At 38.1% G+C, this 22597-nt stretch overlaps 1 protein-coding gene across 3 annotated transcripts in view; it reads left to right on the top strand.

Annotated features, from left to right (window-relative positions):
* plxnb1a (plexin b1a) overlaps positions 1 to 22597 on the top strand; it is a 76420-nt gene that overhangs the window by 38070 nt on the left and 15753 nt on the right. For 2 of the 3 annotated variants that reach the window (XM_084098412.1, XM_084098413.1), the window contains exons 2-15: positions 3822 to 3901; positions 4567 to 5665; positions 8119 to 8304; positions 10580 to 10708; positions 12116 to 12216; positions 12336 to 12471; positions 12829 to 12985; positions 14179 to 14287; positions 16436 to 16544; positions 17754 to 18434; positions 19931 to 20065; positions 20204 to 20326; positions 20676 to 20769; positions 21927 to 22093. In XM_084098412.1, coding sequence (XP_083954538.1) covers positions 3888 to 3901; positions 4567 to 5665; positions 8119 to 8304; positions 10580 to 10708; positions 12116 to 12216; positions 12336 to 12471; positions 12829 to 12985; positions 14179 to 14287; positions 16436 to 16544; positions 17754 to 18434; positions 19931 to 20065; positions 20204 to 20326; positions 20676 to 20769; positions 21927 to 22093 — 3240 coding nt within the window. In that variant the 5' untranslated portion in view covers positions 3822 to 3887. The remainder of the gene's footprint in view (positions 1 to 3821; positions 3902 to 4566; positions 5666 to 8118; positions 8305 to 10579; positions 10709 to 12115; positions 12217 to 12335; positions 12472 to 12828; positions 12986 to 14178; positions 14288 to 16435; positions 16545 to 17753; positions 18435 to 19930; positions 20066 to 20203; positions 20327 to 20675; positions 20770 to 21926; positions 22094 to 22597) is intronic. The other variant, XM_084098414.1, reaches the window with a different exon arrangement.

Below are 22597 nucleotides of genomic sequence, written 5' to 3' on the forward strand. Positions count from 1 at the left end.
CGCGAACCTGTGAGAAACGCTGATGGCGCTCACGTGCGAATCAAGAATTAATTCTATAGTTATGCGCATTTGAATTTATGTGCGCAGGTTTGTAATTCCCTACAAACCAAGCCTTAAACTACTTGTCTGGCCTTAAAAGATACGCGAAACCAAAATTATCCCGACAACGCTTTATCTGTAGAGTGGTAAAGGGATCCTCCATAGGGAGAGACTAGTTGGCACTTCAGCACTGCGTTGTCATCGGGTCCAGGCGAAGGTCCTTCGTCAGATCTGGATACGGCCTGGATCCGACAGGCTGCGGGAAAACCTCGGGATAAACAAAGACACTAAAATTATGTAGATGCCATTCTTCTTATGATGTAACGAGTATATCAGGATTTATGGGAAGTGTTCCCAGTTCCGGCTGACCTAATCTATGCAGCCTAACATTGGATTATAGAAGTCTATAATGTGGTATGTGTATGCTAGGTCAAAGAGATGTGTCTTTATTCTAGCTTTGAACTGACAGAGTGTGTCTGCTTCCCGGACAATGGTAGGAAGACTGTTCCAAAGTTTTGGTGCTAAATAGGAGAAGGATCTACCGCCAGCAGTCGATTTTGATATTCTAGTTATTATCAACTGGCCGGAATTTTGAGATCGCAATAGACATGAAGGACTATAATGCGTTAGGAGCTCGCTCAAGTACTGCGGAGCTAAACCATTTAGTGCTTTGTAAGTAATCAGCAATATTTTAAAATCAATATAGCAAACAAGTCTTTGTTATGTCATAATTGTTTAGAAATTCTAATGGTTCGCTGCTAGGGGGCAATGATCTCTGTGAACATGGATGGACACTGCTGTGCACTTAATTGAATAAGTTTTTCCCACGCTGAACTGTCAGCCTTCTAAACGCCACTTAAATCATAACACAATACAGTTGGTCATTTTAGATCAGATGTGCTTTCCCTGTCTAGGTGGGCAGTTCTTGGCTAGTATAAACTGCAAAGTTGGACAGACATTATGCTGATAGTGAAAAGTCCGGCTACGCAAGAAGGACTATGGAAAGGTCAACAATAGTGTCTGGAATGCAGGGTATGCTGCGATGCCCCTCTATGTTCAAGAGCTCTATTAATAACACTCTCTCTGTCATAAGCATGCCACTGTTTCACCCTCTTACTCTCCCTCATTTCTCTTTCAATTCTCACGCCTTCTTGGAAAAATCCGAAATACAGCCGGGGATTGTTCGCAACACCCATTCACCATATTTTACAGACAAATCTTCTTTAGCGGAGAGGCTAACGACATCGGTTTGATATCTGAAAAGACGTCTCATACGCTGTGAATTATGTTTCAGTCCTCTTTCTACGTGCTGAATGGCCGCATTGTCCCACGAGATGGATAAATAGCTTTCTTAATCATCCAGAGTGGCAACTTTTCATGTTCATTGTCATGCCCAATGAGGCGTGACAGCGTAACATTCTGTTAGGGGCCATAAAAATGTGGGGTCACTGCCAACCCCTCCCAGAGAGACAGAGGGGTCAGTCTCCTCTTGGTGCTGCTGTGTGAGGCATGCCTCACAAGCCTGACGTTGTCCTGCCGGTCCCAGCATCTATCTATGCCCCTGGGAACGCTTCCAAACAATACATTCCCTTCAGCCCAGGGACGATTCGGAGGGGCCGGCTCAGAGTTTTATCCTTTAATACAGGGTGAAGTGCTTGTCATTCTTGTGTGGAATCCTTGCTCTCCTCTCTCTCTCTCTCTCTCTCTCTCTCTCTCTCTTGCTTCCTCCTTCCCCCCTCTTTTTCTATGACTGGTCTGTGAAGAGGAGATTCTGCATTGTGTCGGCCTTAACTGTCATTGGTGTTAAATCAACACCACCTGCATGTCTATTCTAGTGAAGATTTAAAAGCAGTCGGCCTAACGAGCCTCTATTATTCGGTTTGCTGTTCGCTAACTGTGGAGGTTGAGCTCTATTTGAGACCTTTTGTCTGTGCTGCTTTTCAGGGTACAACCTAATGTTGAGGGGGGTTTCTAAATGCTCAACAGGACCTCTTGGAACACTCCTCCAAAATCTGGTAATAGGTTAGCTTGGGGCACTTTTATTTGTTTTGTTTGGTTAATAGTAAGTAACTATATTGGGGTCAAGTCATTCTCTTGTAACTAGGGTGAAATTCAGTGAATTAATTGGACGTATGTCTTATTATATGGCTTGGTAGAGGCACTCGCTTGGTTAGATTTAGCATGCTTTGTCTAACAAGTCTGTCATTGGTTAGTTACCAACTTATATAAACGTTAGGTTGTAGCAGTCACCTCATCTTCAGACTGTTTTGGTACTTAGGTTTACACAAAGAAATAAACAGTACTTTTACAAATGATGTACTATTAAATGCACTAGAATGTACATCATATGAGTATAAAATGATGTACTTTTATATAAGATGACTAGCCTAGATGGTGGTCTCCTCTCATGGTGGCTGCCATGTTGAAGTCATATGACCAGCTGAATACTTCTCATTTCTTACTGAGCCCTTATTTTTTAGTGAATCAAAAACATACAGCGTGACCAGTGAAGTCTGATTATTGAGCTAATGACTCTTATGAGCCGATTCTTGGTGAAAAGAACCAAACACACAGTGTGGTGTGTGTGTTCACACAACTGCGGTGAAACACACAGGTCAATCAATGAAAATAACTTGCTCAGGAATCAGACTTACCAAGCAAATTATTCTAATGAGCTGCTACTTTTTAGTGAATCACAACTTTATGAATCTGTTGGAGCAGAATCATTCCCTAAACTGCAAGTTCTTGATTTAGTCTTTCCCAATGCCAAGAACTCTTACTGTTTTATATTGTATTACGACTTATGAAATTTAAATTAGTGTAGTTACTGACTGGTTGTTCATATGATAATGTGTAGTTAAAGATATGCATTGTGAGTTTTGATAGTTGTATTTTATAAAAACAATTAATTTGACCTCATGTTTTGTGCTTTGTTGTTTTACATTTATTATTGAAATGATCCAAGCATTTCTGCTTTCCAAATACTTCCTTAAATTCAAAAGAATTGTTAATGAAACCACAATAATCTTTAAAATTGTTTAATTCTTTGATTCCCTTTCCTCATTTTATCTTTTAGTCTTTTAATAGAGAAAATACACTTTTAAAGTTGGTATACTCCGAAGTTGCTGCATAGTTATTGCCAGGTTAATAATCTATCACACTAATAATTTGTTAGATATTATAGATATTATAGATATAATATCTATAATATCTATAGATATTTAACTAGCCAAGATGTCTACATGTCATGAATACCAAGACCCTAAATCATCTTATTCACTGACCTGCAGTCAGTTTTGTAAGTGTCACTCTACTGTGCATTTAAACCAAGATCAGTGAATGTGGGTAATGAAAGGTTCAGAGGTTTCCCTCCACTTAGGGAAACGGTGAATCGGGTGATGCTGAACGATAACACAAGTCATCAAATCACATTTTCACTTTTTATCTTATTGATTGTTTAGGTCAGCTTGAATTGCCTCAAGAAAGCTGAGACTACTACCCTATAATGGCCTCTTATTAATCACATCTGATTCATATAAAACATCATCGACAGTTTGTGTCCTCAGAGTACAAGATCTCTGCCAATCTGCTACTGCAGCGCAATGCATTAGGGCCTCGGTGATGACTTAGGGCCCATATCATCCAATTTCCTGTCAGGGAAGCATTGCTCAGCTCAACAGCTGTGTCTCCCATGAGCCACTGTGGCATTAAGCCTCCTCTCTTCAGATTGCTCAATGCCGGTCTGTGTAAGAGCTAATCGGCATGTTTTTCTACCCTCACAGACTGTCTCCACAGGCATGTGCTATGCCACTGGATAACCAAGAGGACAGCAGCCTCCCGAACATTATATGTCTGACAAATGGTATGTCTCTTTTTTTTTTCCCATCATACTTAAACATGGCTGTTTTAACAGGCCTTGTCCGAAGATTGTTGTCTTAATAAATCATTGATATGTTTGACCACATCATTCTATAATATATATGTAAACACATTTACACTTTTTTGTTCATATAGTTTGGTAATACTCTGAGTACCTTTACAATGTACTGTATGTATGCACTTATAGAAACAGGAAACACATTTTACCTAGTATTATTGTTTTTGAGGTGGTATTATACCAAGATAATTCCTTGTTTTTGATTTATTTGTTTATTTTGATTGATTGATTGATTGATTGTACATATATCACGGTAATGCCTTTTTTTTGTACATGTAGCATGGTAATATCATGTTTTATTCATTTAAATAAAAAAACATGGTACTTACTCAGAGGTTGAGTATATATCATCACTGTACCATGGTACCACCACAGTACTTTTTTATTAGGTACTTATTTTCATTTTTCTATTAATATTCATTTCAAAAGGACAGTGCCATTGGAACTTGTCTAAATCTTAAAAACTCCTGATAATTATTGCTAATTAATGTAAAGTTATCCCTAACATGCCTTTGATGAACTGTACTGTGTTTGGCACTGTGCTGTGAGCTAATACTGCTGTAATACTGACTCATGTCATATGCGATCAGTGTGTTTGCAGTGCAGTGTGGGATGGCCCTCATCTTGACCCTGCTTCAGTCCCTTATCCTGGGTGTTCTGGGGGTCCACAGCAGTTACCCTCGCTTCTCCTCCAACAACACAGTCTTCCAGCACCTGGCATTGCACCCTGACCCCAGCGTAGGAACGGTCTACGTGGGGGCTCAGGACCATCTGTTCCAGCTGGCTGGGCTCGATGGGCTCCGTCTTGAACTGGATGAGAGAACCGGCCCAGTGAGAGACAGCAAGGACTGTCTGCCTCCGGTAACCCTGGAGAACTGCCCTCAGGCTGGGCTCGTTCGCAATCACAACAAGCTCCTGTTGGTGGATCCATACTCCCTCCAGCTCATCACCTGTGGCAGCGTACACCAGGGCACCTGCCAGAAACGCAGCCTAGCCAATGTGAACCAAGTCCTCTTCTCTGCCGAGAGACCTGTTGATACACAGTATGTGGCAGCTAACGACCCTACGGTGTCAACGGTCGGGCTTGTGGTGCGACCGCAAGACAAGGATCCCGTCCTGTATGTGGGCCGAGGCTACACCAGCAGTCACCCGCCGGTCTCCACTCGCCAACTTTCGGCAGAGCCAGTGTTTTCCTACGAGGAAACTGCCAAGCTCGCCGTTGCCGGACGCCTCTCGGAGTACGATCACAATTTTGTCGCAACCTTTGCTCGACGCAACCACGTCTACTTTTTATTCTATAGGCGCGACCTGAAAGCTCCCTCACGGGAATATCGTACATATGTGGCACGGGTCTGTCTGGACGATCAGGCGTATTACTCTTACGTAGAGGTACCGCTATTGTGTCGCTGGGGCTCACCAGAAAGGAACTACAGTTTGCTCCAGGGGGCTCAGGTGGGTGGTGAGGAATCTAGAGACTCGCAAGTTTTGATGGGAGTTTTTTCTACGGCTGTTAGTGCTGCTAATGGACCCAGTGAGGAGTCGGTATTGTGTGTGTACTCTCTGGATGAAGTGGACCGCGCTATTGATGCTACACGAGACCTGTGCTACACGCAGTATGGGGATAAAGGCGGCAGAAAGGTGGCATACATTGAGTACGACGTTAAATCCAACTGTGCCAACCTGCCCACGGTGAGTAAAGAGTTTCAAGTATACCCTTAAACTGTAGTTTAATTATGACACAATATTATTGTAAAAAAGGAAAATGTACCCTATTTATTTTCTAAATGAATGTTAGATCTTATTGTGAATGATTTATCCATGCATATGTTTCATAGAATTTTTTTTTTATAATTTTGACCTCAATCACAATGTCATAACTGGATGTCTTGAGACTTCTCTCCAGTGATGTACTGTATGGACTGGTGAGAGTGTGAAAAGTGTGTGTTTTAGTAGGCTATATCACAAAAGTGTGTTTTAGTATATCACACCACATTTTTTCACACTGTATACCTATGGCTTAGCAATATGATGTTAGCACCCCAAACGCTACATGACCCAGTGTTAAAAGTGGCCTTGACCTGCTGGGCTTAAATAAGAGGGTTAAAAAAGCCTTGAAGAAGCCAGAAAATGTAATTGATGCTAAATATGTATTTTATCACACTTGATTTTGATACAGTCTTACAGTGTTTGTTTTACAGGAACATTTGACAGATGCACTTCACAATGAAACATTATACATATAAATTATCCATATAAATAGGTTTTGAGGTCAACCGTTTCCACATAATCATCATAGTAGATTAACTTTGATTGAAAAGCATGGGAAAAATGGGAAAAGAATGCCCACAATGTATCTCTAGGGAACTGGGCCGCATCTTTTTCCTCTAACGGTGTGTTCAAACTAACATTTATCCTAATTTAGAAGCATTGCTCCTCATTAATTCTCAGGCAAACTTCTTTAGCTCATACTATTCTGCCTGCCATGATCTGAGTGAATTATGATTTACTCTTTGATGAGCATAAGACAGGCCTACCTAGCATTAGTCCTAACAAGATCTTTAGACAAATCAAAGACCTCAAAGATGTGGGCTCACAGGCAAACAACCTCTTCATGACATCCATGTATGTGCTTATTCAGCATCCAGAACCCGGCCTGCTCACTCCTGAACAGGGTTATTCGGATCAATAAACCCCACAAGCTTAATCTACTAATGATGTCTGCTAGAAGAGAGGGTAGGAAGGAGAAATACATGTCTGAGGAGGGTTAGATATCTAGAAGACTTCTAGAAAGAAGAAAATTGCCTGTTAAAAGGATGGTTTACATAAAAATATGAATTCTGTAATAATTGATTCAGCCTCATGTTGTTATAAACCTGTATGACTTAGGCCCAAAGTATACTTTGGCAGTCTGCGTTCCGCACTTTTTGTCGCACACTGTCCGCATGCAGCCCAATTTTTGTGTCCGCGAGTGACATGAGGGCTTAAAAGAAAGTCCACTAGATAGTATGCACATGCCGATCACGTCTTTCCGTGGTCATAGCCAAAGCAGTATACTTTGAAAGGCTTGCACACTCAACAGGAGTGGAACGTGGAAAATTAAGTATACCCAGGCCTTTACTTTCCTCTGTAAAACACTAACGGAGATACTCAGTAGAATGGTCATGCTGCTCTCTTTCATACATTGAAAGTGAATGGGGGTGGATGCGTTCATTCTCCAAAAATGACAAAAAAAGGATGTACATAGGTTAGGATGGGTTTGGGTTAGGGTACCATAGATTAGATAAACCAATGACCAATGTACCATAGATGGGATCTTATTGGCCATATTCTTGAAGCCGCACTATATATTTTATTATTTTGCTAACTTTTGTTGCTTTACTAAAATAGTGACTTAAATGTTGGTCCGTTTATAACACAAAGCTATCATATGACTTCAAATGACTTGAATATATTGCACAGGTTATATAAACTACTTTATAATTGCATAATGCTTCAAGGTGCTTTTTTGTTCGTTTCTGGAGCTTGACAGACGCTGGTCCCCATCCAGTTTCATTGACTGGAAAAGAGCAGCTGTAACATTCTATAAAATCTCACATTTTATGTTGCACAGAAGAAAGTCATATAGTTTTTTTAGAACATAAGGGTGAAAAAATGATGACACGTTTCATTACACATTGTGTAATGTTACGGATCCAGAGACATGTAACATCACCACCCAAATACATGATTCTTTGTTTTTTGCAAATTCTCAAACATTCAAACACATTTTCCTGATCCCCATATGTTCTTTAGTCTGGTACACAAACAGAATCACAGTTCACTTTTAATAAAGAGGGAACATGGCATGACATTCAGGCTAGATTTTATCAAAGACCGCTGGAGCAGATTTGATAGCGTTAGTCACAAAGAAAGGAGCAGTCTTGCCATCCTAGTGTGAGACCAAGATAATCTTCATCTAATCTGGCTTTCTGAACTAAGAGGATTTGACAGCCTTGAGGCAATAGTCTTGAGAACTAAACCCTTATGGTACCAAAAAACCCCTGAGATTTGCAGAGTTTATTATTACCCAACATGAAACTGGATTATGTCACAACGGTTTTGCCAAAACCAAAGTCATGAAAACTTGTTATTGTGTCCTGCAGAACACCCTGAACGCTTATCCCTGTGGCTCGGACCACACCCCGAGCCCAATGGCCAGCCAGGATCCAGTTGAAGCCAAAGCCGTATTGGACAGCCCATCATCCGCCCGTCTCACTGCTGTCGCCGTTAGTGTAAAGGAGGGGCACACTATTGTGTTCTTGGGTGACTCCAAGGGCAATTTGCATAAGGTATGTGACATGAAAATTAGCTCTTTTAACTGGTCATTTCTAAAACAATTTATGTATGATTTATAGTATGCCTTTTAAACCGCTAGGGAAATATTAGTCCACTTAATATGGTAATATTATCTGTCTACTTAAGCAGGAAAGATATTTTGCCTTCTGGGCGAATGTGTCATAGCCAAGATAGTGCTGAAACAGCATACCTAAAGCTTTTTTGTGTTTTCTCAGTCAGACTGCTCAGCAGCCTTCACCACAAACCACATTATATAAAACAGTGTATTTGCAGGGTTTGCGATTACTCAGAGATCACTAATCATTTTGACTCATTTTGACAATGCTTGTAAACTCAAAGGGCTCATGAGCTGGAATTTAAACACAGACCAAGTTACGTCCAGGCCTCAATGGTCAAAGGTTAAACCGTAGTGTTTGGTTAATTCTAGACAACATTACATGACCCACACCTCCCTATGACAGTGAAACACTGTTCTCTGCTATTTTGACACATTTTGACAAGTCAATGTCATTGTTCACAAGCGTGTGTGACATTTTTGCAGCGAAAGGCAAGTGACGCATTTAGATGACAACGTTTTTGAATAGAGACTGAACTGTCTGACCAATCAGAGGAAGCTCTTGGAAAGGAGGAGTTTAGAGATACTGAATCCTTTATCGAATCATTTCAGACACTGTGAGAAAAGAGGTGATGCTGCAATGTATATTATGAGAAAAATAATGTGTTTTTTGACCTTGGATGTATGTAAACCTATAGTAGGAGAGATCGAAAACAAAAACCAGGAACATTTAAAATAGTGTAATAGGGGCAATTTAAACATGACTATGACCTGCTATATTTTATATATATACGTGCGATCGCAAATTTAATGGTGAAAGTAAAACACAAGCTCCCTGATACACGCAAATTATGCTGCATTCAATAGCCTGTCTCCCAAAATCAAACCTTATCTCTGGACTGTGTAGTTGTGGCTGTTTTGGTCTCAGTTTGCACATTGAATATTGAGAGAGTACTGTAACGTCTGAAGAACGACAGAAAGGGAGGCTCCGTTTCTGAACTTTTAATCGGAACGCAAAACAACTGTACACAAACACACCAGCCTAACTCGCTCGTTTCTCTCTACCCTTTACCCTACAACTGCCGGTGCAAAAATAAAACAGCAATTTCACAACAATTATAAAGAGTCTGTGCGCTACAGTACTTTGATTATGGTTGCACTTGCACTTATTGTTTGCACTTAATAAGACTGTTTTTATTTCTTTGTTCAATTTGTGGAAAGGAGTTCAATTAGGAGGTCACACACAGCCTCAATCAGAAGTTCTGGAAGCTCATAAATGTACAGTGAGGTCTGAAGAGACTCATGTGAAATCATACAGGAGAAAAGCCAGTCAGTTGAGTTTGTGGCAAAACCTTTTACAGTGCTTGTATATTGTTGTCTTTCAATGCATTTGATAATTCATACTCGTAAAGTAGAACTGAAATGACATTCATTACAAGATTAGTAGTTAAAACATTTCAAAATGCACCTGCAGACTATTTTCCAGTCATGAATTTTGTCATTGAGGATTTCGATAAAATATTGTGCAAAAATCTCGTCTCGTTCTGGTGAACCCAATCTCGTGTCTCGTCTCGTCTCGTGAGATAAGTGTCTTGTCACACCCCTAATGTATATACATTTACATTTAATCATTTAGCAGACACTTTTATCCAACACAAACACACATGCAGTCATATCTCCTCTACGTACACTTACATACACACAACTATTCAGTCTTGCATAATACAATAATGATTGTATAATGATTCCTCCTGCAGTAGAATGTGGCCGACAGTTTGTCAATGCTAATCCTGTTAAAATGCAAACCTGACTGGGCGGAGTGCGTGAGCAGCTCTTGGTATAAGGTGTCTGAGACTCTTAAGCAGGATACCTGCTCTTCTGATGGAATTCTCACTATTCTAATCTGGTTTGCTGAAATCGACCCCAGTTGTGATAGAATTCAAGAGGCATTAGGCACCTCGCTCAGATCCTTGTACGTCCTTTTCCTTTAATAGCACTAAATCTTTTCAGCAGACACTTTCAGCACTTTTAGTTAAACCTGTCCGCATCCAGTTCTTCTCGTGTCTCTAAGGTGTCCTGTTGCAATTGATGTAGTTTCATAAGCCTAAATATGCAATTAAACCTTGAGGAAGTTCTTAGGAGCCATTGTCAGGTTACTTATTTAAAATCACTTTTTTCGTGGTTTGTTCATTGTGCTTTTTATCTCATGATAGGTGTTCCTGGGTAACTCGGGAAAGCCGAGGAATTACTCCACCCTTCTCATCCAACCTGGTTCGGCCATCAACAGTGACTTACTTCTGGATTCCACCCATAGACACGTTTACATCATGACCAGCCATTCTGTGAGTTAAAAAAATCATGCCATAAGTGCACTACCGCTCAAAAGTTTGGAGTAATTTAGGTTTTTAAGCATTAAGTCTCTTATGCTCAGCAAGGCTGCATTCATTTGATTTGTAAAATACAATAAAAACAGTAATACTGTGAAATATTATTACAGTTTGAAATAACTATTTTATATTTGAATATATTTTAAAATGTAATTTTTTTGAATTAATTTAATGTAATTTAAAAGCTGACAAAGACATTTAAAATGTTTAAATATTAAAATATTTTTTTTTTTATATTTCTATTTCAAATAAATGCTGTTCTTTTAAACTTTGTTCATCAAAGAATCCTGAAATAAACGTATCACGTTTTCCACAAAAATATTAATCCGCAAAAACTGATAAAAAAAAAAGTCAGCAATATTGTTTTCAATATTGATAATAATAAGAACCATTATAAATAATGGAACACCAATAATAATTTATCATAACATTTCATAATATTTCACAATATTACTGTTTTTACTGAAATTTTGATCAAATAATTGCAGCCTTGGTGAGCATAAGAAATGTCTTTAAAAAAACCTAATTGTTCCAAAATTATGTAATTTATGTCTTTGATCAGTTTTTTTGTAATGTTTGCAAACCCCAGACCTTTGAACGGTAGTATAGTTGGTATATAACATGCATATAGCAAATGTCAGACATACTTATTATGTCTATCATTAGAACAGCCGCATCTGAGGCAGTAAGTGCATCGCATTATGTTTTCACCAACTTACAGGTTGTAAAGTTTACTGTAGCTATGTGGGCGCTTATTTTTTTATATTTTTTTTTGTAATTTGGACAAAATCTCATGTTATTAAAGTTAAAGTGTAGGGAGGCAATGTATTGGCTATGACTCAACGACAAATGCTAGACTTTTATTCACTCTCGACACTCTTCTCCCCTCCTCAAATACATAAAACATTAGCCTTTATATAGTGTTACTTGAGTAAAGAAAATGCTGTACTTATTCAAAGAACCAGTTCTTTATTTACCTTTGCACTGCAAACAAGCAGAGACAGTCCAAAATGTGTGCACTTCATTCATGATAGAGGTGGGCGGAGCTATGAGGTTTGACTGACAGTTTGAGGATCCAATGGAATTATGAGGATCAGTCACAAGCTCTTTTTAATACTTTTCATTAGACAGACATAAATGGTGTCCAGTAGTAATGATGAGATATATTTGGAGATATATTTGGAGATATATTTGGAGATTATTTTTGGTGATATATATATATCACCAAAAATAAGTGGAAAAGTGCAGATTTAATGTGGGTCATGAGCACACTCACTCACCCGTATGCCTGGAGTGAAAACTCTGGGTCATCCCAGTGTGATGTGTGAATAAGTGATTTGTCCTGCTGTGTCGTGTGGTCAGGTGGAGAAGAGGCCAGTGGCAGAGTGTGATAAGCACACGGATTGCACCTCCTGTCTGGCAGTGAAAGACCCTTACTGTGGTTGGTGTGTTCTTGACGGCCGGTGAGTTTCATCTTGTAGTTTCGGTTTTGGACACTGTAGTTTTCAATTTATTTTAGGGAGTATTTCTCTCTATCTGTCAGTTCTCTCTATCTGTTTCTTTTTTCTGCTCACTCCTCCAGGTGTGGGATGCGTTCAGACTGTAGGCTGGGCTCAGTTGAAGGTCATTGGCTGTGGAGTTTTGATGAGCGGCAGCAGCAGTGCTTGAAAGTGGAGTCGCTGAGCCAATATAACGCCAGCCTTGGAGAACAGAAAATGGTATAAAATCATTCAATCAGAAATGATGTTGTTGTGAGAATTTCACCATCAAAATTCAGTCCCCCTTCAGCCCTAAAGCAATTCCATTGGCTAATGCTACAAATCCAAATCCTACAATGTCAATAACTACCATTCGTTTGGGTTCGAAATATGTTTTTATGGTTTTGAAATGTCCTATGCTCACCAAGGCTGCATTTATTTCATTCAAAAATACAGTACAAATACTAATATTGTAATATTTTATTACAAATTAAAATAACTGTTTTCAATTCTAATATATTTTAAAATTGAATCTATTCCTGTGATGGCAAAGCTGAATTTTGAGACTACAACCATGACTAATGTTTCTTTCTTTAGATCGCTGTGGATGTCCTGGGTTTGCCCAGTCTGTCAGAGGGTGACATGTACTCGTGTTTCTTTGAAGACGCTGAAACAGCTGCTTCAGTCCAGGGCTCCACGGTCACCTGTGCCACTCCTGAGGCCCACAGACTTCCACCTGTACAACAGGGAGAGGGTAAGACAACCCTCATGCAAATGATGTTTGGCTTCCTTGAGTCATTCCCTATGAAAACTATCCTTAAGGAACTGGTTTACATGTGTAGAAACCTGTGTGTGAACCGTTTTATGAGTTGGGAAATCTTTGTTTTTTCAAGCACCAATCGATTTAATATAATTTCAGTCCAAGATTGACTTGCCTACCAAATAAATTAATACATTTATTCAGCAAGGACTCATTAAATTGATGAAAAGTGACAGTAAATATATTTATAATATTATAATGTTATGTTAAGATTTCTATTTCAAATAAATACTGTTCTTTGAACTTTCTATTCATCAAAGAATCCTGGGGAAAATTATTATGGTTTCCACAAAAATATTAAGCAGCACAACTGTTTTAATTATTGATAATAAAAATATGTTTCTTGAGCATCAAATCAACAAATTTCTGAATCATGTGACATTGAAGACTGGATTAATGATGCTGAAAATTCAGCTTTGATCACAGGAATAAATTACATTTTAAAATATATTACAATAGAAAACAGCTATTTTAAATTGTATTAATATTTCACACTATTACTGTTTATACTGTCTTATTTTTCCAAATAAATGGCAACTTGGTGAGCATAAGAGATGTCTTTTAAAAATATTAAAAACATTCTGACCAACTCCAAACTTTTGAACAGTAGTGTGTACATCCCTGTACGATCACACTAGAGTTCTGGTCATGTTCTGGTTTCACTGACTTCCTCTGTTGGTGTGTGGAAACATTCCACTAGAATGTTAATGATATTAAGTGGATGGGAAATAAGCTGTGGATGGTGTCTCTAACTTAAAGTCGGCATGAATCTTCCCTATTATGACGTATATTAGTGAAACGGTTTCTCAAGCAAGAAAAAAATGTAGGCTGTTGCTATTGGTGGATCTCATGTGAGTGACAGATTGTCCCGCCCTCACGGCAGTGAAAACATCATCAGAAAAGAGAAGATAAGAGATGAGCTGCAAGAGGGAAGGGAGTTACTTGCTTTTAAAAAGAGAATAATTATGGGCACAGATATAAAATAATTTGATAAATTCGGCAATATTCCATAAAAAACTATGAATTGATCATTTTGATTTCATGCTGACTTGTTTTCCAGTTCCAGTGCCATGATATCCATTTAGCCATTTGAGCTAGACTTCTCTCATGTTTATCCTCTGTAACAGATTCTGTGTCCGTCACACTGTCCCTGCGCTTCCGGACTGTCACCGTAGCGAGCGCAGACTTCACCTTCTACGACTGCTCTGTGGTGCAGCAGCTCTCGGGCAGCATGCCGTAAGTCACATCAACTCTCTGTGTTTTAACTCAGAAATACAGTCCTTTTTTTTCATTTTTAAAGAGATAGTTCTCCAAAAAAAAACAATTCTGTCATTATTTACTTACCCTCATGTCATTCCAAACTTGTAGCACTTGAACTGTTTTTGTCCAGTGAAAGTCAGTGGGGTACGGAAGCTTGTTTCCGGCACCGAATAAAAAGAAATTAAAAAAACATAATTGCGAATGTAAGTTATAAAGTCATAATTGTGGAAAGATCCATTATATTTTTTCCCATAGGGATTTAAAAAAAGTCTTTGATAAAGCGTTATAACCAAAACAACCAGCTATGAGGTGAATCATAACATTCTTTTTGCCATTAATTGTAATAATCCAGTGAGATTTGTGTATGCACAAGGAGAAACCTTCCTGCAAAGCTACCTGAAAAACTATGCGCAAGTGTACTGTACCTGGACAAAAGCCGTTTTAAACGCAAAGGGTCGTTACACCATATATTGATTTGAATTAGTTAATAGAAGTTAAATCATAAATAAATTCAATTTGTGATTTTATTTTTGAAAGCATTCTCACTTTACAGCATTTTAACACAAGTGCCAGTACTTTTCACAGTACTGTAGCTTTGCAGGAAGGTTTCTTCAAGCATCTCGGAGACGTTCCCGCAGTTCTTCTGGATTTAGTCTGTCTCGGTTTTTCTGTTTCTTCATGTAATCACAGACAGACTCGATGATGGTGAGATCAGATCATACCGGTTGTTGTCAGATTCCTTGTGCATACAGAAATCTCACTGGATTATTACAATTAATGGCAAAAAGAATGTTTGGAAATGTAAACTGATATTTCCTACTGACACACTACAGCAAAAGATATAAATAACTGACTTAAAACCCTTTTTTTTTTTAGCCATATTAACATGCCATATTAACATATATATATGTGTGTATGTATATATATATATATATATATATATATATATATATATATATATATATATATATATATATATATGTATGTATGTATATGTATATGTATATATGTGTATGTGTATGTATATATGTGTATGTATATATGTGTGTATATATATATATACTTTTTTTCAACTCTCTTGATTGGTGGAATTTTATGATTTTCTGCATCATAACTAATGTATTTTTTCATCACAATTCCGCTGTTCAATAATTATTTAAAAAATAAGTTGAAATAATGTGGGCTGACGGCTTCAACAGAAGCAAACATCGGCCATTAACAACCTCGTAGCTCACAGTAGGTCGGTTTTTAAAGGTTTATACGGTATCGTTAAAAATCAGTTTCCCTATGGAGAAAATTGAGTTTTTACTTCCAGAACCCGAATGTTGCTCTCAATTGTAAGATGTACACTTGCAATAGTAAGAAAAAATTCATAATTGCGACTTCATATCTCACAATTTGGACTTTATAGCTCTCAATTCTGAGAAAAAGTCACAATTACCTTTTTTATTTGGTTTATTCCATGGTGGAAACAATAACGCTGTTGTTTTGGATTCCATTGGCTTTAATTGTATGGAAAAACATTGGGGACAAAAAAAACATTGGACACATGCTTCAAAATATATTTTTACTATACTTTAGTCGGCAAAATTGTACTATAGCATAAATACATGTAAGAACGTTTTTAACCATTTAGTGTCATGCCATCATCATCATCATCATCATCATCCAAGAGCAATATTAAAACATCCATTGGTAAGCGACTGTCATGTGTTGAAGAATGTCCCAGAGGCGTGAGAGGGGCAGGGCAGCTGTCTCTCTCTCTCAGGACCTCAGTAACACGTCCCTGATGATTTAACAGCTGTTTCCCACATTCCACCATTCCACAGCCCTGCCATATCCTCTGCCCTGACCATCCTCCCTTACCCATACACCCCTGCAGACAGCCGCTGATGGGACGGCTCTCCCTGATGCTGTTTGATTTGCGATGTGGGAACGCTGTGAACTCGGCTCTATGTTGTTTGATGAGTTTAGGGGAGTCGTGTAATTCTAGAGCTCAGCTATTTTGGATGCAGGGCAGCTTTACTGTCTTCATCTTAATGCTCAGAGGGGTGTAGATGGGTTTAATTAATGCAGTCACTCCTAACTTTCGGCCCATTATTTTCTGTCTTGTTGTGTTTTTAGGTGTAGTGGTTGTGTGAACAGCCGTTGGAAATGTAACTGGTGCATCCACCAGCATGTGTGCACTCACCGGTCCACGTGTGACCACGGTGCGATCATCTACAACCAGAATGTAAGTTTTTGGTAGTATGTGAAGTCATATAAGTGAGTTTGATATGCTGTGTGCAATTGTGGTACAGTCCAAAAGTCTAAGACCAACAGTGCATTTTTTGCATAGGTCTAATTGAAAATAATTTCTTAGCAAATGTGTGTTTAAGTATTTATATCTAAAATTTATACCAATCAAAGGTTTGGGTTTGGTACAATATTTTTTAAAAGAAGTCTCTTATGCTCACCAAGGCTGCATTTATTTGATCACGAATACAGTGAAAACTGTAATCTTGTGAAATATGACAATTTAAATTAACCGTTTAAATTAACCAGCATCATTACCTTCAGAACTCATTCTAATATGATGATTTGATTCAAAATTATCAAGGTTGAAAACAGTTGGTGAATATAAAGATTAAAAGAACGGCATTTATTTGAAATTGATTTTTTTTTTTTTACATTATAAATGTCTTTACAGTCACTTTTGATCAATTTAATGCATCCATTAATGCTGAATAAAAGTATCCATTTCTTTTACAAAAAATCTTACTGTCCCCAAACTCGAACTGTAGTGTTTATGTATGTATGTATATATATGTATATATATATATATATATATATATATATATATATATATATATATATATATATATATATATATATATATATATATATATATATAAAAAAAATAATAATAATAATAATAATAATAATAATTATTATTATTATTATTATTATTATTATTATTATTATTATTATTATTATTATTTTTTTTTTTTATTTTTTTTTTTTATCAATTATTTAATTAGCATAACAATGTGTATGAAAAGTTTAATTGAATGTATAAGTATTAGATTTGTCCTAATTCTTTTGGTACAAATTTACATAATTGATTAGTGCAAGTGCAAAATGGAAAATATTTCTTCAATATCGTCAATTCAATTTGTCATTCATATTCTTTTGTTAAAACACGTATTTCTAGATTTACTTGACGTTTTAAATTGGCTATATTCAATATGGTCTCAGACTTTCGGACCCCACTGTATGTGTTTCCAGTTCCTTTTTGCTTTGAATAACCTTTTTGTGGTTCCTATATGTAACACTTGCTTGTTTGTTTTATGATTTTTGATTTAGTTTAATTCCGTTCATTGTTTATTGTTTGAGTTTATTTCAGTTGCCATTTATTTAATTTTTCCCCTCATTCTCTCTGTTGTCCTGTGTTCGTCTAAAGTTCATGCTCCCCACGTCTGCTCCTCAAACAATAAAAGACTTTGACGCGTACACGTATACCACCTCAACACCCACGACAACAACCCTCTCGACCACTGAGGTTGCCATTACAAGTGAAGCCATTGTCCTGACCACCCCTTCAGTGACCCCTCCCACTACACCAGAGCCCACTGCCGCCCCCACCACACCTCTGGAAACCACAACCCCACTCACCGATGCACCCACTACCCCCAACCACGTCACAACGTCCTCCATGCGCCCATCCAGTGCCACTACAGAGTCAACCGATTCGTTCACAGACGCAACGACCCTCTCACAAAATGGCTCTTGGGTGGAGGAGCGCATCCAGGTAGGTTTGCTGTCGACACCGACCCCGCAATCATACGAAGAACTTGTGGGACATTCATCGCGTGAAGAGGCTGCTGAAGTGACGCTGCCCGCATTGAGAGCTGGGGAAGTGGTGACAATGGGGCCGTTGAGTGAAGCGCTGCCCTCATCTTCCACTGAAGTGGTCACCCTCTCGCAGGCGGAGATGGATATAGATGCCCTCATAGACACGGGCGTCCCGGTGTCGTCAGCCAGCGCCCCCTCTGGCGACGGTGAGGCAGGGCCTGATTCATCCGATTTCCCCCTCGCTCCAGACACAGACTACCAGTCAGACTCGGATGACCTTTTCCTCCTGGTGAGTGTGGTTCCTCGGGGGAACTCTGCTGGCATGTTGCGCTGCAGAGGCTGGAGGTTGAACGTTCCTAAAGCGGGAATTATATGCGTGAATGATGGGATGTATAATTAAATAGATGAAAGCAGTTCTGCTCTATTACTAATTTAACCATAATTATATATTAAAGGCATTTAATGTCTCAACATTAAAGGGATGTTCTGGGTTCATGATGATGTTGATTTGCACAAATTAATTTTGACTCATCCATCTTACAGTTTACATGGATAGTTCACCACAGAAAATGAAAATTTTATGATAATTTACTCACCCTCATGTCATTCCAAACCTCTTTGACTTTTGTTCTTCTGTTGAACATGGAAAAATATATTTTTCGAAAGGTCTTTGTTTTTTGTCCATATGATGAAAGTCAGTGGGGTCCAAACATGTTGTTTTTGACCCCATTGACTTTCATTGTATGGACAAAAAGATTTTTTGTTATGTTTCACAGAAGAAAGTAAGTCACGCAGAACGAAAATGAAACGAGTAAATGATGACAGAATATTTTTTGTTTTGTTTTGTTTTTTTGGATTAACTATCCTTTCAAATTTTATTAAGTGCAATGGTCAGGGTTCCAGAAGTAAAAAAATCTTGTTAATTTTCTCCGTAAGGGAATTTATTTTTAACAAAAACATGAAAACCTTTGAAGACAGATCAACTGTGAGCTGCAAGGTTGTTAATCAGTGGTATATGCTTTTGTTAAAGCCATCAGGCCATATTATTTCATCTTAGTTTTAATCCAATTAACAGTGGACTGAATTTCTGGTAAAAAAAATAAAAAAATAAAATAAAATAAACCTACATTACCATGATTCTGCAGAGAAATCTCCACCAAACAGGGAATCAAAGCAAGCAAATTGTGTCATAAGAACACCTTAGTGCCAGCCCAATCCCATGAAGCACTGTAAATTATGTTATCTAGTCAGTTTCCCTATGCTATCAAACTACTTAAATATTTGTATACATATTATTTATAAACATATTTAAATCAATGGTTTTAAATGTAACCATAGTTAGCTAGATATCTACATGGTATTGTAGTTCTTTTCCCCATTTAATGACGTTAAGTACACTGTTTTGTACCCTTTTGTCCAATTTTCCAATACCTTTTTGTGTCAAATCAATTTTTGTAATGTGATTCACCTTGTACCTGGTAGTTTGTTCATGGCTTTTCATTCTTTAACAAAAAATAAAATAAAAATCAGAATGAATATTTGAATGAACAATGAGTGAACCCAGAACATTTATTTAATCGTTTAATTTGTGTCTGGTGGCTGTTCCCCATTTGTCTTTATTTGTCCATTTTGTTTTTTGTCTAATCTGTGTATAACACACTCACTTTTGTTGTTCTGTTAGTCTGTGTTGTTAAATATAGTAGAAGCTAATATTTATTCCATGTCTGCTACTTTAAAGGCAGTGGTGTGTGTAATGAAGTGTATTGTCCATCTGTGTGTGATCAGGATGAAGAGAGTTTACTGATGAGCAGAGGTTCTCACGCCTGTCCGTGTGTGGAGAGCATCCAGGGAAGCTCTCTTCTACCTGTCAATGTTGCGAGGAAGATCACTCTGGTGGGACGCAACTTACACCTCTATCAGGTGATGCAACGTCTTGAGGCTTGTTGGAGCTTGATAGTCTAGCACGGTCAGACTATGACTATGATCATAATGTCTGGTTATGCTCATTTAGCAGCATTTATTTGAAATTTAAATATTTTGTCGGTGTGTTTTTTGAAGGATAAAGATCTTGATTACCAGTGTGTGTTGGTGATTGAGGGCCGGTCGGTGGTGGTGGACGCTTATGTAGAAGTGGACGACACTCAGCCATCTCTGTTCTTCATTACCTGCCAGCTACACCAGGTCCGCGAGCACAACCTAAATGTGACTTTAAAGTGGTCATCAATAACTGCTAGCAAATTCAAGCTATCAATATGCTAAATCATGCTAGCAACATGGTAAAACATGTTAGCAGTGTGTTAAAACATGCTAGCAGTGTGTTAAAACATACTAGCAACATGTTAAAACATACTAGCAACATGCTAATCATGCTTGCAAAATGTTAAAACATGCTAACATGTTAGATCAGGCTAGCAATGTGTTAAATAATGCTAGTAGCAATAGCAATAACTCCTAGCAATAACTGTTACATGCCTGTGTAAAGCTTTGTTATGGTATTTCAAATGATTGTGATTGTTTCTTGGTTTCAAAGTACTCCTACTCTGCTGTCGTGGAGGAATACAGCAGCTTGATCTCAGTCAGGAGGAGGGACTCCTTCCACATGGATTACCCAGCGGACCTTCATGGTACGTTATCCATTGTTTGTTTAGGCCGGCTCTTAGCTGTTTTGAATGTGCTGTTTTCTGTTTGGCCATGTACACAATGTTAAGTTTCAGGAGTGACAACTGCATTTAAATACAGAAGTGAGTCCCCTAAATTATTGTTCTGTGTGTGTATAGAACCCGACTATCTCCCGAAATTAGTAGTAACCATAGCAATGTCCTGGCATCTCATGTGTTTGGTATCCGCTAGAGCTGTGGAATATAATAGTTTTTACGATACAGCACGATGCTGGTGGTGAATGATTCTGCATCAATGCATAAAAACAAAACAATCAATTTTTAATAAATGTAATTAAATAGGTATATCATACATATTAATGTACTTATTGTAATAAAATAAAGTACTCCTATTAATAAATTGCATATGTCCTTCGGAAAAAAAGCACTTGCGTCTGACGTTCATAAATAATGTATAATAAAGCAGATATTTGGGCACTTTTTTGAGAAAAGAACATGTATGAATGAAAAAAATAGAGTGCAGAACGTGCTTGATGTTAAAAAGAGTTATGTGCAATAAGCCATGCTGACTTGCTCTTGACTGAATAACTTTTGTAAAATAAGACGTATAGAGTATTTAAGCTGTCTATCACTAGCAAAGCTTGACAACTATCCTAAGACAACGTGTTAATTCATGCTAGCAATGCGCTAATTCAAGTTATCAGTGTTAAAATCATGCTAGCAGCGTGTTAAATCATGCTAGCAACCTGCTAATTCATGTTAATAACATGATAAAACATGCTAGCAGTGTGGTAAATCATGCTAGCAACATGTTAATTATGCTAGCAACGTGTTAAATCATGTTAGAAACATGCTAATTCATGTTAGCAATATGCTTTTAAGTTAATTAAACTTTCAGAAAAGGCTTTGTCAAGCTAACATCACATTTTGTTTTTAAATTGTACTCATCTAGTTCTTAATTAATACACTAAAGACAATTTTTTAATTTGATTAAATTTCTGTAATATTTCTTAATCGGATGCTTCTTTTAAATAGACTGATGTAATATTACTGAAGTGTGTGTGTACAGAACAGGATAAAGCACTAAAAGGTGAATTGACAGCCCAATTTAACTGCAGTGTGTGTACGTGGCTGTTGTTTCACATGTGTTTTTGTCTTTGCAGTACGGCTGTATAACTGCTCCGTGGGCCGCTCCGACTGCAGTCGCTGTCACACGGCCGATCGCGAGTACGGGTGCGTGTGGTGCGAGGGCTCTCGCTCCAGCTGCGTCTTCAAGAGCTCCTGCACCGGCCGCGTCCAGCAGACCTGCCCTGCACCTCACATACACACGGTGAGGGACATGCGGCTTTCCTTCTGCTCGCTGTGAGCCCTTCACAGTGTGCTTAGTCAGTTAAAGTGATAGTTCACCCAAAAATGAAAAGTCTGTCACCATTTACTCACACTCATTCTGTATTCTTTTCCCTCCATATCATACAAAAAAGATTTTTAACTTTCATTTTTGTATGAACTGTCCCTTTAAGAAATTGAAATAAAACTGCCAGGCTAAACGGCATTGTAAGATTTTTAATCTGAAATGTACATGATCATCCTTGAAGGAGTGACCCTTGTCCTTTAAATGTAGATGTGGTTCTGTTTCTCACCCTGAGGGGCCGGCCTTTCCGTGCTGACCTGTGTGTTTGTACAATAATTGTTTTGTCTACTGGATTTATAAATCAGGGCATATCAGTTCACAATGAGGTCGCATTTGTAGGCCGCATACGTCATTGAGGTTGCTTCATTTCAGTAAACTGACCACTACATTCCAAAGTCATTAAGAAATTACAAGAAGCTATGC

This window comes from Abramis brama (assembly GCF_963993115.1).
Source record: "Abramis brama genome assembly, chromosome: 22".
NCBI classification, from domain to species: domain Eukaryota; kingdom Metazoa; phylum Chordata; class Actinopteri; order Cypriniformes; family Leuciscidae; genus Abramis; species Abramis brama.